The following is a 12,823-nucleotide window of genomic DNA, read 5'->3' on the forward strand; positions in this document are numbered from 1 at the left end:
GAAGTCTAGAGGGAGAGGTGAGAGTGATGTATGGACCCACCAAAACAGGTGGGCTTCCAAGACATCAAACTGCTGGTGTCTGTTTACAGGATCCGAGTGGGAGAGCCCAGAGCAGGCGCCGCAGGCGGGCTGGAGGCGGCCTGTGGGTTCTGATGCAGGTCCAAGCTGTCGCCTGCCTGTTATGAAAAGGAAGGGAGGAAAGTAATGGGGAGAGGCCCAGTGGAGGAGGAATTGATGCGACTTGGTGACCAGTGAAATGTGGCGGCTGTTCGGGCTTCTATAGGAGAACCGGGAGAGGCAGGCAAGAGAGCCAAGACAGGGACGTGGTGGCTGCCTGAGACCGGGAAGCACCTTGGGCTGAGCTCATTGGTCAGAGCCTGAATGCAGAGGGGTAACTAGAGCTATGAAGTCGATAAACATCGTGAAAGGCTTCAGCTCGTTCCTGGAACAGGCAAACTTTTGAACTTTCTTTTCCAGTCTCTGAGGGAGGATGACTCACTTCTGAGCCCCTCCCACCTCTGCTGGTGATGAGCCGGGTGAGAGGCCAAGGAGCCCCCTGCTTGCTCGGCAGCAGACGGACTTGCCCGAGGGACCCAGATCGCAGGACTGGGCTGGGTGGGTGTGCCAGGGCTGAGAAAATGTTCAGCGCTTGAGCCTTCTGGGTTCTAGGCTGCCATCTTTTTGTGTGTAAATCCGCGTTTTACCCACTGAAGGAGCTGTGGGATGGGCCGGGAGATGCGCCTGTGGATGACCTGAAGAGGTGGATGAAATCTGACCAATGAAATGTGTTCACGGTTGTTCTGGGACCTCCGGGGGTGGGGAGGGCCCGCTGATCTTGGACCAGAGATGAGTTATTTACAACAGAAGAGACGGCTCTCCTGCCAGCCTGGACCTGCTCCTGTGCCTGTGGGGTGAGGGTGGAGGTGCGCAGGGTAAACCTGGGCGGCTCCTCCCACCTGCTGCTGCTTACCCTCCTGGGACCCCATTAGATTGGGAAGCCTGATCAGTGGGGGGCCCTGGTGGGTGCCTGGTGCACATGGGGCCTGGCTTGGTCGGGCTTCTGCCTGGCGCTCAGGGTGACCTCTGGAGTTGCCTTTCTGCCTTTATTCTCGGAGTCTCTGGTTACTTGTGCTCTGTGACCTTGGGTACAAGCCAGGCACCCAATAAAGAAACCTACTTGCTGGCACACCCGCCTCATGCCAGCCTCCTCGGCAATGGCAGCACCTTCCATGGCCACGCCCACCTCTCCTGGCAGCAGACTGGAAGACAACCTTGCCCCCCCCCGCCCCCCCGTTTCCGGTGTGTCACCCCAGCCCACACTTCCACACTTCCTTCGGGGCTGTGAGAGTAGAATGGCAGTTCCTGGTGAGTGAGGCATGAGTCAGCCAAGAAGAATGGTGGCTGAGTCTTCATAACCTCCAGGCACGGTTATTAAATATGTAGATGATACTACAGTATTGATCGGTTCTTACCCAGCCCCGAGGGAGAGCAGTTTCTGTCTGGGATAGCAATGTCTTGGATACAGACAAACTCTGAAGAGCTCAAAGGTGCTGTCTGCAGGGGTTGGTAAAAGTAAGTTTATAGTTGAGTATAGGAAACACAGAGTTTATTCTTGTATTATTATTTATTAATTATTGTATTACAGCTGTAAACCTACTGTTGCCCACCCCTGTAAATGTCACCCAAAATTATATTATCTCCTCCACAGAACTTGCTACCAGCCGTGGAGGCAACTGGGTTCTGCCCATTTTACAGAAGAAGAAAAGGACCCAGAGAGGTGGTGCGACCTGTTGACAGGCACCCAGCAGGCTGGACCTCCTGGCTGTGGCTCGCACTGACTGTTTGCCAGCTCATTGCTCCTTCCTGTCTTCTCCTCACAGTCCCTGTCAGTCCACCATTCATTCTAGCTGCTGGGGATGTGGCATGGAGCAAGACAAGGCCCCTGCTCTCTAGAGCTGAATTCTTGGAGAGGAGACAGCTGACAAGAACCCAAATTGGCAGGGCAGGCCCCTCCAGGAGATGGCGTTCCTAGTCAGTGTGCAGGTCCTGGGTCCCTGGGCTGGGCGGGGGAGAGCAGATCTGGCCTGATTGTGGATTGGCCCTTACTGGTCACAGATCTGCCTTTCCCTCCCAGGACAGTTATCAGGATAAATATACCAGCTCCCCATTCCTGGGGACTTACTCACTGAGCAAAAGTACCCCACCGCTGCGGATTAGATTACCTCTGCTCTCACCGCGGTGTGCTCAGGGCTGGGGGAGGGGACACCTGCCTTTTGTTCTGCTCTCCTTCCTAATCTGGAAGAGTTTCAGGAAAGGGGCCGAGAGGAGACCCATCCGCAGGCGCTGGGCCTGCTGTTTACATAGCTCCTTCCTCAGGAAGGCCCAGCCCTGCTCACTGCTGCTGTCCCCGAGCTCAGGCAGCCACAGGAGGCTGTGCTGCTTGAGACCACCCAGGGCCAGCAGGTGCTCAGCAGGGGGACCCCAAACCTCCTGGGGCCCAGCAAGGTAGGCCATAAGGCTGGGCCTCTCCGGGACCTGTGGGGAAGGGACTTGCTGAGCTGATGCCGCCTCTGAGTTCGGTCTCGGTCTCGTATTAAATGGCAGGGACGCACAGCCGGCCGCGGGGAAAGCCCCTGTGCGCTGGCAGCCCCTCCTGCCCGTGCGGCAGCTCTCAGGCGCTGTTGCTGCTCCTTCTCTCCGCTGTCAGCTCCTAGGACACTGCCCGCCCCGGCCTGGGGCGCTGAGAGCTGAGTTACACTGGCCCGTAACCGAGTCTTGATATGTCTTGTTCTCACTGTGGGCCTCTCCTAGGCCTGTCGAGGTGGTGTCTTCCTGATGGCCCCTGTCTCTTCTAGTTCTGCCTGGGGCTGCCAAGCAGAGAAGTGTCGAGGGGCCCAGCACTGGGGCCGGTATGGCAGTGTGGGCTCTGGTACCCGATGACGCCCCACATTTACCTGTTCCACCCGTGGAGACCTGTTGGGGAGGTTTCCCCAGAGTGACTTTGGTTTCCCCAGAATGGTGCCCCTAACTACTGGCTCAGGATCACAGCATCCTTTGCCCCAGAAGTGGATGGGTTGGAAGGCCTCCTCTTTCCCCTCCAGGGTTAACCACCTCCCTGGCAGGGAGCTCCGGGCTGCTTTGCAACTCCCAAGTACTGAGCGTGTGCTCTATTCCAGGACGGTGCTCAGCAAGCACTGTATCCCCATGCTCTCTTGTAACCCTTATTCCTCTGAGTTAGGGGTGGAATTCCCATCTGACAGACAAGAAAACCAAGGCCCAAGAACTGCTAAGCAGCCTGGCTGGGAAGCTCAGCCACTAAGCAGAGTCAGTGTGACTCAGAACCCCCTCCCTGTGCAAGCTCCAGCAGCTAGCGGCTTAGAGCCTGGGAGGAGGGAATGGCTCAGCGTCCTCCCCCACCCCACCACTCCCCACATTTATCTCACCCTCTTGGTGTCTGTTCAGCTCTATAGTCTTTATCGCATACGGAGAAGTGGCTGGGGCCTGGGTAGGAGGAAGAAGCCAGTCTTGCGAAAGAGCCCTGACTTGTTTTTATGCACTAGTTGGGGTTAAAGGTGGCAAGGGTTCATTAACTCTCTGACTTATTGGGTGCCATGTGTCAGTAGGTCAGCCCGAGTCTCCAGAGCCAGTCTGGGGGCGCCCCCTACCTTGGAAGAATGAGGGGTTCTGGGGCTCCCTCCTCTGCTCTGCACCCCTAGGCTGGTTAGCCCTGGAATGCGGGCAGACCGGCCCTTGGGTCCCCTCCCTCCAGGGGCAGCAGCTTGAGGCGCTTGAGTGTTACTTAAACCTCCCCCCCCTCCCCGCCGGGGCTGCAGATCCGGCCGCTCCCAGCAGGGCCTCAGGTCAGATTACTCTCCGTTGCTCGTGGCTGGGGCTGGGGTGAGGCCTGGTTCAGGTGCTCCCTGCACCCAGACGCCTTCCCCAGGCGGCCTCTTAGCCGAAGCCGCTGATGCTCTGAGCATTGCTTGGGCCCAGGCACGGCCTCGGGATGGGGTCCGGCACCTGCCCGTGGTCTGTCTGCGGAGGGGTGTGGCGTCCCGGGAGTGGGCCTCAGGGCCAGCGTCACTCTGGGGTCGCACCTTCAAATGACAGTGTGCCCCAGGCACGGCCGGAGGCTGGGCACGCAGGCCGCCTCGTGCGCCTCCTCAGAGCCTGCTCTGTTCCTGCACCTCAGCCGAGCTTCCCGGCATTGAAATTTACCTTGTGCATCGGTGGCGGGGCTCCCGGGTCTTCCCGGCCCGAATCCGTGATCGCGCGAGGTTACCCGTGGTTACTCCCGGCAGCAGGGAGCCGGTGGGCCAGTAGCGCCCTCTGGCGGGGAGTGGCGAAGATCTGCACCCCTTCGTCGCCAGAGCCTAGCCGAGTGGCCTTCGCTGGGCGGGAGACTTGGCTCTCAGCGCCCTCCCCTCGGGGCCCCAGGTTTGGAGAGAACCTCTCCTTCCACACACGCGTTGGAAGAGAGTGCTCAGCTGGCCGCGAGAAGCTTTCAGGATCTAGGGTGGTTTCGTCCAGAAAGGGGCTGGGAAGCCCAGGAGAGCTTCCCGGTGTAGCATGCCCGGGGCAGTCCCTGTGGCTGACTTGTTGGGAGGGCTCAGGCCTGGGGAGGCGCCGAGGAAGTCTGAGGCCTTCCTTGTCCTGAGTGAGCGAGCCCTGACTGCTTCCGTTCCTGCTTCTTTGCCCAGTCAGCCCCATTTTCTCTGACACCTTCTTTGGGGTATGAGTAGGAGGGATCTCTGAGCCTGCCCCTAGGGTGCATAGAGCTGGGTGCTGAAAACTGGGGACCCTTCCCTGTGGGCACTGCCTGCAGGTGAACTCCTCTGTGCAGTCCTCGCCGGCCACTCTGTTGACTCAGCAGGGGAGGAGTCTGCTGAACTTGCAAGGAAACTTGGGCCTGTGACCGCTGTGCCGCCGTGGGAGATAGCAGGCCCTGACCCATAGGAACCCACTGCAGGGGTCAGCATGTCCTTCATGGCTGCCCATATTCCTGGCTCTCTTCCTTGAGGTGTCTTGGAGGTTTTGGGGGACGGTGACACCAAGCCCTGTCTAATCACTGAGCAGAGACTGAGGGTGGAGAGGGGGGAAGTACACCACAGAGCCTGTGACTGTGTGTCCCCGCCGGGGTTCCTCTCAGCAGGAGTTTGGAAAACGATGTGTCTTCTTTCTCCCTGACACCCAGTGTTTCACTTGGAATGTTACTTTATTACTTTGCTTTTCTCTTCAAGGGCTTCCTTTCATGTCTTGCCCAGATTCTGCCCATAGAAGACAGGAGAAGTCAGTTCTTTGCATCCCACCCTGATCGCCTTCGAGGGAGATCTTTTTCTGAATTTCACAAAGCAAATAAGATCCGATGTTTGCAGCTTCCCATGTGTACTATGGCATCTATCTATCCTGTGTAAGCCCCCCAGCTGACTGAGCAAACTGAGGCTCAGGGAGCTAAGAGGTTTTGCTGTGTGGCCATGGACAAGGGAGAGGGCAGCTGGGGCTTGAACTCAGCTCTGGCTCGACTCCAGAACCTAAGATCTTTTGTCTCTGTACTCCGGGACTGCGCCTTCCGATCAACTGATGTATCTGTTGAAAGAGCCCATTGAAATGGTAAACCAGAATCCAGTCCATAAACCAGTAAGCCAGACTTAGACGAGGAGGGGTGTTTGATGCAGAGGGCGGCGGTTTGACAGGGAAGGTTCATCATCTGTCTTCTATTGAGTGTTTGGGGCCCAAGAAACCCAAGTTCATACCCCAGCTGGGTCACTTCAGCTGGCTCTGGCAGCGTGAGGTTGTGCCTCTGCCTCTGAGCCTCAGCTTACCATCTGAGCTAGTGTCATGTGCGGGAGGTGGCCCAGGTGAAGCTCCTGGCACGTGGTGGGTGTTCAAGCACAGCGGCTGCTCCTGTTACCCTGGGGGTTGCACTTGTTGCCTGCTCTGGGGAGCCCGCTGGCCTTTCCCCGCTGGCTCTGCCATGGTGAAGGAGGAACCCACCCTTGCTGGACGGGCCCAGAGGGAGTGGGGACTCTGCATGAAGCCAGCGCAGCAGGTGGGGCTGTGCAAAGGCCACTGGGATTGGCCTGGACACTGGTTCCTTTTCTGCTGTTACCTAGACACACACTGACTTGTTCTAGTTCCGGTTTGCTAGGGACAGGAAGCCAGGTCCCTTCCAAAGGACCTGGAGTGGGAGGAGTGCAGGAACTGACCTTCCTCGGAAGTCAGGAGACCCGTCCTGGGCTGCGGGGCCTGGGATCCTGGGCCTTGGAACAAGCTTCCCCTCTGAACCACTGGGTAGGAGCCAGGGTAGGTGTGGCTGGCCTTGGGGGAAGGAGACCGGGCAGGCAGCGGGGAGAAGGTGTGGGCCCACAGAGCAGGGCCCCGGGAGGGCCTTGCTTCCCTCTTTCTTTCTCTGAGCTGGGGTGGGGTTGAGGACAGGGTCACACGGAGGGATCCGACTGGCAGCCCTGAGAGCTGGGCCCGTCCTTCAGGAAGTTGTACCGTTTAAATATGGCATCATCTAGTGATCACAGCGCCTCTTGCAGGCCAGGTTTTGGGGCTTCTGAGGAGTCAGACCTCCTGTCACTTACTGGCTTGGTGATTGGGGACGAGTCCCACCACCTCCTGAAGCTGGTTTCCTGTCTGTAAAGGAAGCATCAGAGTCCCACTGTGTGGGGTAATAGGAGGGTTACTGAGACCGGGAGTGCGAAGTGTCCCACACTGCGCCTGCCACTAGGAAATGCCAATGGTGCAGCCACTGCTTTCTCAGGAGTTTGTCCCAAGGGCCGGGGACTGTCCCGAGCAGGTCAGGTCGCCAGAGGTGTGAGTGAGCAGGTCCCTGAGGGTGGCAGGAATGAGGTGTGGCCTGTGGGCCCGGCTCTCTGGGTTATGGGGCTGGTGAAGGTCCGGGAGGGGAGGGACGAGGGGGAGATCAGCACTTCCTACTCCTACCCCCCTGCTGTCCTCCTCTTGTCTGGAGACGTGATCCAGGGCCCTGTTGTCTGCCTGGTGCGGGTGATGGAAGCTTGCACTCGAGGGCTGACTCGGCTCCCTGGCTGCTGGTAAAAGCCGAATAGTGGGGCCCTGGAGCCTCGGGCCAGGCTGCTTGCCAGGCTTCTGCAGAAACAGCCTTCGGAGGAGTCCTGCCACCCCCTCTGCTCCAACCCCCCCCCCCCGCCCCCCGCACCAGGCTTGGCCCAGGAGGTAGGAAACACTGCACCAGCCTGGTCCCAGCCCCCACCTCCCCACACACCTCACCCTGTAGCCTGAAAGGAGCTCTTGGAGCCTGGGGTTCTGCTTCTAGCTGGTCAGGAAGACAGGTTTCACCCCAGGGGTCCCTCCAGTGTGGGGGCTGAGAACGCTTAAGCTCTTGAAAATTAAGTGGGACCTGACCCTGCTCAGCCCCTCCCCGTGACGTGGGGCCCCTCCCACCATTCTCTCCGCCTTGCCCTGCGGAGTCAGAGCACCGAGTTCTAGGCAGGCATTGCTGATTCCCAGCCAGCTAGCTGCACAGCCTGTCCAGAGGGAACAAAGGTGCCGACCCAGAGGTAGGAGAGCCTCAGGGGCAGCCCTGGGGGCCTCCCAAGCACCCCCAGTCTGGGGCTGGGCTGAGGAGGTCAGCTTTGGGAGCTGGTTCTTAGGCAGGCTGGCTGAGCTGGTGTCTTCCTGACCTGAGGCGGGGCAGGTGCCCATCTCACTAACTCCAGGTGCAGGCAGGGCGGGCACTGCCATTGGGAAGAGTCCCAGGACCCCTGCTGCTCACCCTCTCCCCGCCTTCTCCCGCAGACGCCCTGCTGGAGGACTTGGAGTCCACCACCTCCCACATCTCCAAGCGGCCCGTGTTCTTGTCGGAGGAGACTCCCTACTCCTACCCAACTGGAAACCACACGTACCAGGAGATCGCCGTGCCACCCCCGGTCCCTCCGCCCCCGTCCAGCGAGGCCCTCAATGGCGCACTCCTTGACCCCTTAGACCAGTGGCAGACCAGCGCCCCCCGATTCATCCACCAGCAGGTGAGGGGGCCAGGGCCGAAGCTCCCAGAGGCTTTGGGGCTAAAGGAGCGTATCTGGCAGCGGCCTTGGAGCCAAGGGAGGAATGGGCTCCGGGGAAGGGGAGAGGGGCTCTCCCCAGCAGACGCCACGTGAGGGGCGGTGACCAAGTGTTACTCACCTGATGCAGGCGGAGTGTGGAAATTCCCTGGTGAGACTGGCTGTGAGCAGCAGCCTCCTGGGGGTGACTCGGACTGTTCCTTTTCCTCCCCGGAGGCTCTGAGCGTTCTCCTTCCCGCAGCCCCAGTCCCTGCCGCCCGCATACGGCTCCAGTGGCTCCAGTGCCAAACCGTGCAGCGCGTCCACGCCCCAGGACGGCCTGGGCCCGCCCTGCGCTCGGGCCGGTGAGGAAGAGCACGTCTACAGGTACGGCCCAGCCTGCCGCTCGCCTCTCCTCCTGCTTGGGAACCGGGCCCGGCCGGCTGGAGGCAGCGAGGCCAGGGAGGAGGAGGCCAGGGCCCGTGAGGGTTCTGCCTTGGGTCATTGGACCAAATCACAGAAGGCCCGAGGCTCCCAGCCAGCTCCCGGTGCCTCCTGATGGCCTGGTGGGCTGCTCACTGCCATCTCCATTCTCCATGCTAAACCAGCTGTCCCGTCACGTCACCGTGTCATCGAGGAACGGAGAGGCAGGACTTCCTCCCTCCCCTCTTACCACATCCCCCTGCCCCCACTCTCAGTCCCCTTGCTGTGGGAGACCTCGTGCCGCCGCTCCCTATTCTCCTGGAGAACCGGGGTGGCCACAGCTGGGGAGTGCCTCTCAGTGTGACCTTCCCTTTGTCTCCAAGCTTCCCCAACAAGCAGAAGTCGGCTGAGCCTTCGCCCACCGTGATGAGCTCCTCCCTGGGCAGCAACCTTTCGGAGCTGGACCGCCTGCTGCTGGAGCTGAATGCCGTGCAGCACGGCCCCGCAGGCTTCCCCGCAGGTGGGCTGCTCCCTGGGCAGGGCCGGCCTCGTCCCGAGGGCTCCGGGCTGAGCAGTCTTTCTCTCTCCTTCTCCCAAGATGAGGCCAACTCGAGCCCCCCGCTGCCTAGGGCTCTGAGCCCTCACTATGGCACCCCAGAGAATAATAGCCTGCTGGCGGGCAACGCCGGGCCCCTGATGAAGGAGAAGCCCAAGCGGAACGGGGCCCGGGGCCTGGAGGACGTGCGGCCCAGCGTGGAGAGTCTCCTGGACGAGCTGGAGAGCTCTGTGCCCAGCCCCGTGTGAGTGTCCCCGGGCTTGCCAGGGAGGCTCGCTCATCAGTGCCCGTACTTCATGTCTGCCCACTTAGCCCCATGTCACCTGTCCCCTCCATAAGAGCCTGTGGTCTGCCAGGCCCTGCACCAGGCTCTGGGGGGACAGTGACGAGTCACACAGGCACCATTCCTGCCTTCCTCGATATCCATTTGAAAAGATAGACATCACGCATGCTGAGGGCCCCTGTAGCTTAGTGGCCGTCAGCACAGGTTTTGGAGCCACACAGTGGGGTTCAGACCTTGGCTCTGCCCTTATGAAGTGTCTCAAGCATTAGTGTTTCCATCTGTAAAATGGGATCAGGGGGTGTGGATAATGGGGATAGGGCCGCCTGCCTCCATGGGGTCGACCCAATCATCCATGTAAAGCACGTGGAGTGGTTTCTGGCTCATAGCAGGTGATGTACATGGTGAGTGCTTTCTAAGTGTTAGCGCTTCTGGGGCTGACCGTGTCTCTGGAACTCGCACATGTACATGCAGTGCTGTGGAGGCTACATGGCTCGGGCTTATGTCACGGGCAAGCTTGAACTTGGGCTGGAGGACTAGAGGCGTCTTCCTGGGAAAGTTGCTGTTTGAGTGGCCCTCCCTTCTCTCATGTCAGCTCACCTCAGCTCTGTCCCCCTGGCCGACAGCAGCCTCCTCCCCCAGAAGAGATCGGGAGCTGGTGGGCTTCCCCGGGGTTTGGGGGGTGGGACCCCAATGTCAGAGCTGACATGTTGATCTCCTTGAGGAGGGGAGGGCTACACGGGAGGAGCATGGGGTTGGACTTGGGGCTCCCTCTGACACGTGCCTGCCTGCAGCCCCGCCATCACTGTGAGCCATGGCGAGATGAGCAGCCCCCAGCGCGTCACCTCCAGCCAGCAGCAGACGCGGATCTCGGCCTCCTCTGCCACCAGGGAGCTGGACGAGCTGATGGCCTCCCTGTCGGATTTTAAGGTGCCCCGAAGCCCCTTCTTCCTGCCCATGTCTCCCAATCCTTCTCCTTCCATACCTCAGTGTGAGTAGCTGGAACTCGGCCCCTCTGTTTGGGTGCCTTGCCCTGAGCCAGGGACCCCGCAGTGCCCTGGCCTTGCCAGGATGTGGGGGAGGGAGGGCTCAGCCAGGCGGTGGGCACTGACCTGCCTTGCAGCCTGTGAAGGCTGAGACATTCCTCCCTCCCTGGTGCTCCCAGCTCCAGGCCCGGGACCAGGAGGTGAAACAAAGGGCCCTGTGTCGATGGTGCTCTTGGTGGGGGAGGGCATTCTCTGCTGGCCACGGGGGCCGTGGGATCTTGTGCCTGAGCGGTCGTTTGCCCTGGAGCTCCATCTCCCACGCTGGCTGTCCTCAACACGTCCTCTTTCTTTCTGCCTCTGGCTTCTGAATCCATGGCCTCCTTTGCCAGCCTCCCGTCCTGCCCCTCTTTCTCCACGGGCCTCTGAATCCCTCAAGTTCTGTCTGTGGGAAACCTAACGGCAGGCTACTGGGCCAGTCCACACGTGGCGCCCCTTCCTCCCTCCGGGTGTCTGGCCTGGTGCCAGGCCAGATTTTATCGAAAGATGCGGTGCCTCCGTGGGGGCTGATATTGGCCGAACGCTCCTGCAGTTGCTGACTGCACTTTTCCACGTGGGTCGACCTGTGGTGTATGACTTGGGGAATCTGAGAAGGGGAGCAGGTGGTCCATGCGCTCTTGGCCCTGACGGTGCCTCCAAACCTCCCTTCAGCTGGGGTTTTTGGTGGGAGATGCAGGTGGGGCTTGGGGGGGAGGGGGCGAGCTACTGGCCGTTCTGAGCAGCCAAGACCAGGCGCAAGTCTGTTGGAGCAGGCATTGGCCTAAGGAAGCCCTGCTCTAGCGCCCTTTCGAACGTGGCTTTCTGAGAGCCAGCATTGTAATGCCAGTGGGAAGCTGAGCGGCTCTAGTTGCGTGCCTAAGCAAGGTCTCAGGGATGCAGGGAAGATGGGTCTATCTGGGGGAGACCAAGCTGAGAATCTAGCTGGTCTCTGGGTTGGAGGCACCAGAGCAGCTGCCTGCGGCTGACTGTCCCTTGATGGTGCTGGGCTGACCTCCCCGGTCACTCTCTCCACCGGCCACCTCACTGAGCCTTTCTCCCTCTTGCCTACTCTGATTGGGGTGGCTCCCCAGGCTTCGCTACCCAACTGCCTGGGTTTGATGGGGGCCAAGAACACATTGCCCAGAAACACTTTGTTGGGTGTCTGTGAGGCCCAGGCCTCATCCGTCAGCTTTGCGGTCACCCCGCCAGTAGAGACGGTGGCTCTCAGGGCCCTGAGGTCGAGCCCACTCCTTGCAGGGAGCGTCTTTCCTCACCGCTCCTGTTTCTCTCTCTTCTTCCCTCTGCCTTTTGTCTTTCTCCTCCTCCAGACCAGCTCCTCTTCTGTGGCCTTGAACTCCTTGGGGCTGCCGCCCAGCTCAGCTCCATCCTCACACCACATACGTCCTTCTCCTTCTCCTCCTCCTCCTCCTCCTCCCCCCGGGCCCTCTGTACTCTTGCCACCCACTACTAAACCCTCCCCTGGAGGCCAAGGTCACACTGCAGAGGCCCTCTGCCGTGAGGATGATGAGGACGGCCAGGGCTTCTTACCTCCTGTGGCCCCCAGCTGGCTTGATTTGGCTGGCCTCGGGGTGACACCTGACACCCCCAACTCAAGGTCTCCCTCTGTGGAGGGCTCTCTGGGGCCATTTGGTGCAGAGAGCCAGGCTCGAGGCTGGAGGGACGCACTGAACCTCAAGAGTGAGCTCTCCAGGGCTCCCCCAGGCCACACTCGACCCCGACCTGGGTGTACAGGTCCCCAGGAGCCTGGAGACCCCCAAGGGCTGTCAGCCAGCCCTGCGTACCCAGAGGAGGCCTTGGCTGCCACGTGGGAGCAGCCGTGGGCTTTGGAGGCGCTCAGGCCAGAGACTCCCCACAGAGTGACGCCCAGCTTCCAGGAAGTAACGGAGCCAGCTGTCGTGGCCGTAGACCGTCGGGTCATCTTCCCAGATACCTGGAGTCTCACGAAGGAACGTGGACAGCTGCAGGAGGGGGCCAGGCCAGAGCCCGCGGGGCCGGAGGGCAGCCGCCCGGCTCCTGTGGACCAGGAGCAGTTAGGTGGAGAGATGCCCGTGAGGCGAAGCCCGATCCCGCCAACCCAGGGACCTGAGACAGCCCGGAGGCCAGAGGGCACCGCTGAAGCTGCTGCCGAGGCCCAGAGGGCACAGCCGGAGCAGCCACATGCCATGGTCACGGGCACGCCCACCCCCGAGAGGATTTCCACCTCTGGCCAGGCAGGCGCGAGCTGGCACGGCGCCTGGGCCTGGGCCTCGGCGGCCTGAGTGGGCCGCTCTGGCTAACTGCATGCTGCCTCCCACTGCGCATGTCTGCTTGGGCAGTGAGTCCTGAGCTAGCGTGGCCTGTGACCCGACGACCAGCTCTTGCCTGGGCACTGTGGGGCCAGTGCAGCTCCCGGCCTGGGAATCGCTTTGAGTGACAACCCGCTTCTTGCTTGTTTAAGGCTTTTTCCTTTAGATGAACTCCCCTGACATCCGGAGATGATGTTCACGAAATGGTTGAA

The 12,823-nt window shown here is 60.6% G+C and overlaps 1 protein-coding gene across 4 annotated transcripts in view; it reads left to right on the forward strand.

Annotated features, from left to right (window-relative positions):
* PXN (paxillin) overlaps positions 1–12,823 on the forward strand; it is a 46,904-nt gene that overhangs the window by 26,940 nt on the left and 7,141 nt on the right. For 2 of the 4 annotated variants that reach the window (XM_080649511.1, XM_080649512.1), the window contains exons 2-7: positions 7,783–8,009; positions 8,287–8,411; positions 8,831–8,967; positions 9,046–9,247; positions 10,078–10,213; positions 11,634–12,536. In XM_080649511.1, coding sequence (XP_080505637.1) covers positions 7,783–8,009; positions 8,287–8,411; positions 8,831–8,967; positions 9,046–9,247; positions 10,078–10,213; positions 11,634–12,536 — 1,730 coding nt within the window. Of the gene's footprint in view, positions 1–7,515; positions 7,545–7,782; positions 8,010–8,286; positions 8,412–8,830; positions 8,968–9,045; positions 9,248–10,077; positions 10,214–11,633; positions 12,537–12,823 lie in introns of those variants that run through there. The other 2 variants (XM_080649513.1, XM_080649514.1) reach the window with 2 other exon arrangements.

This window comes from Plecotus auritus (genome assembly GCF_963455305.1).
Source record: "Plecotus auritus genome assembly, chromosome: 13".
Lineage (NCBI taxonomy): Eukaryota > Metazoa > Chordata > Mammalia > Chiroptera > Vespertilionidae > Plecotus > Plecotus auritus.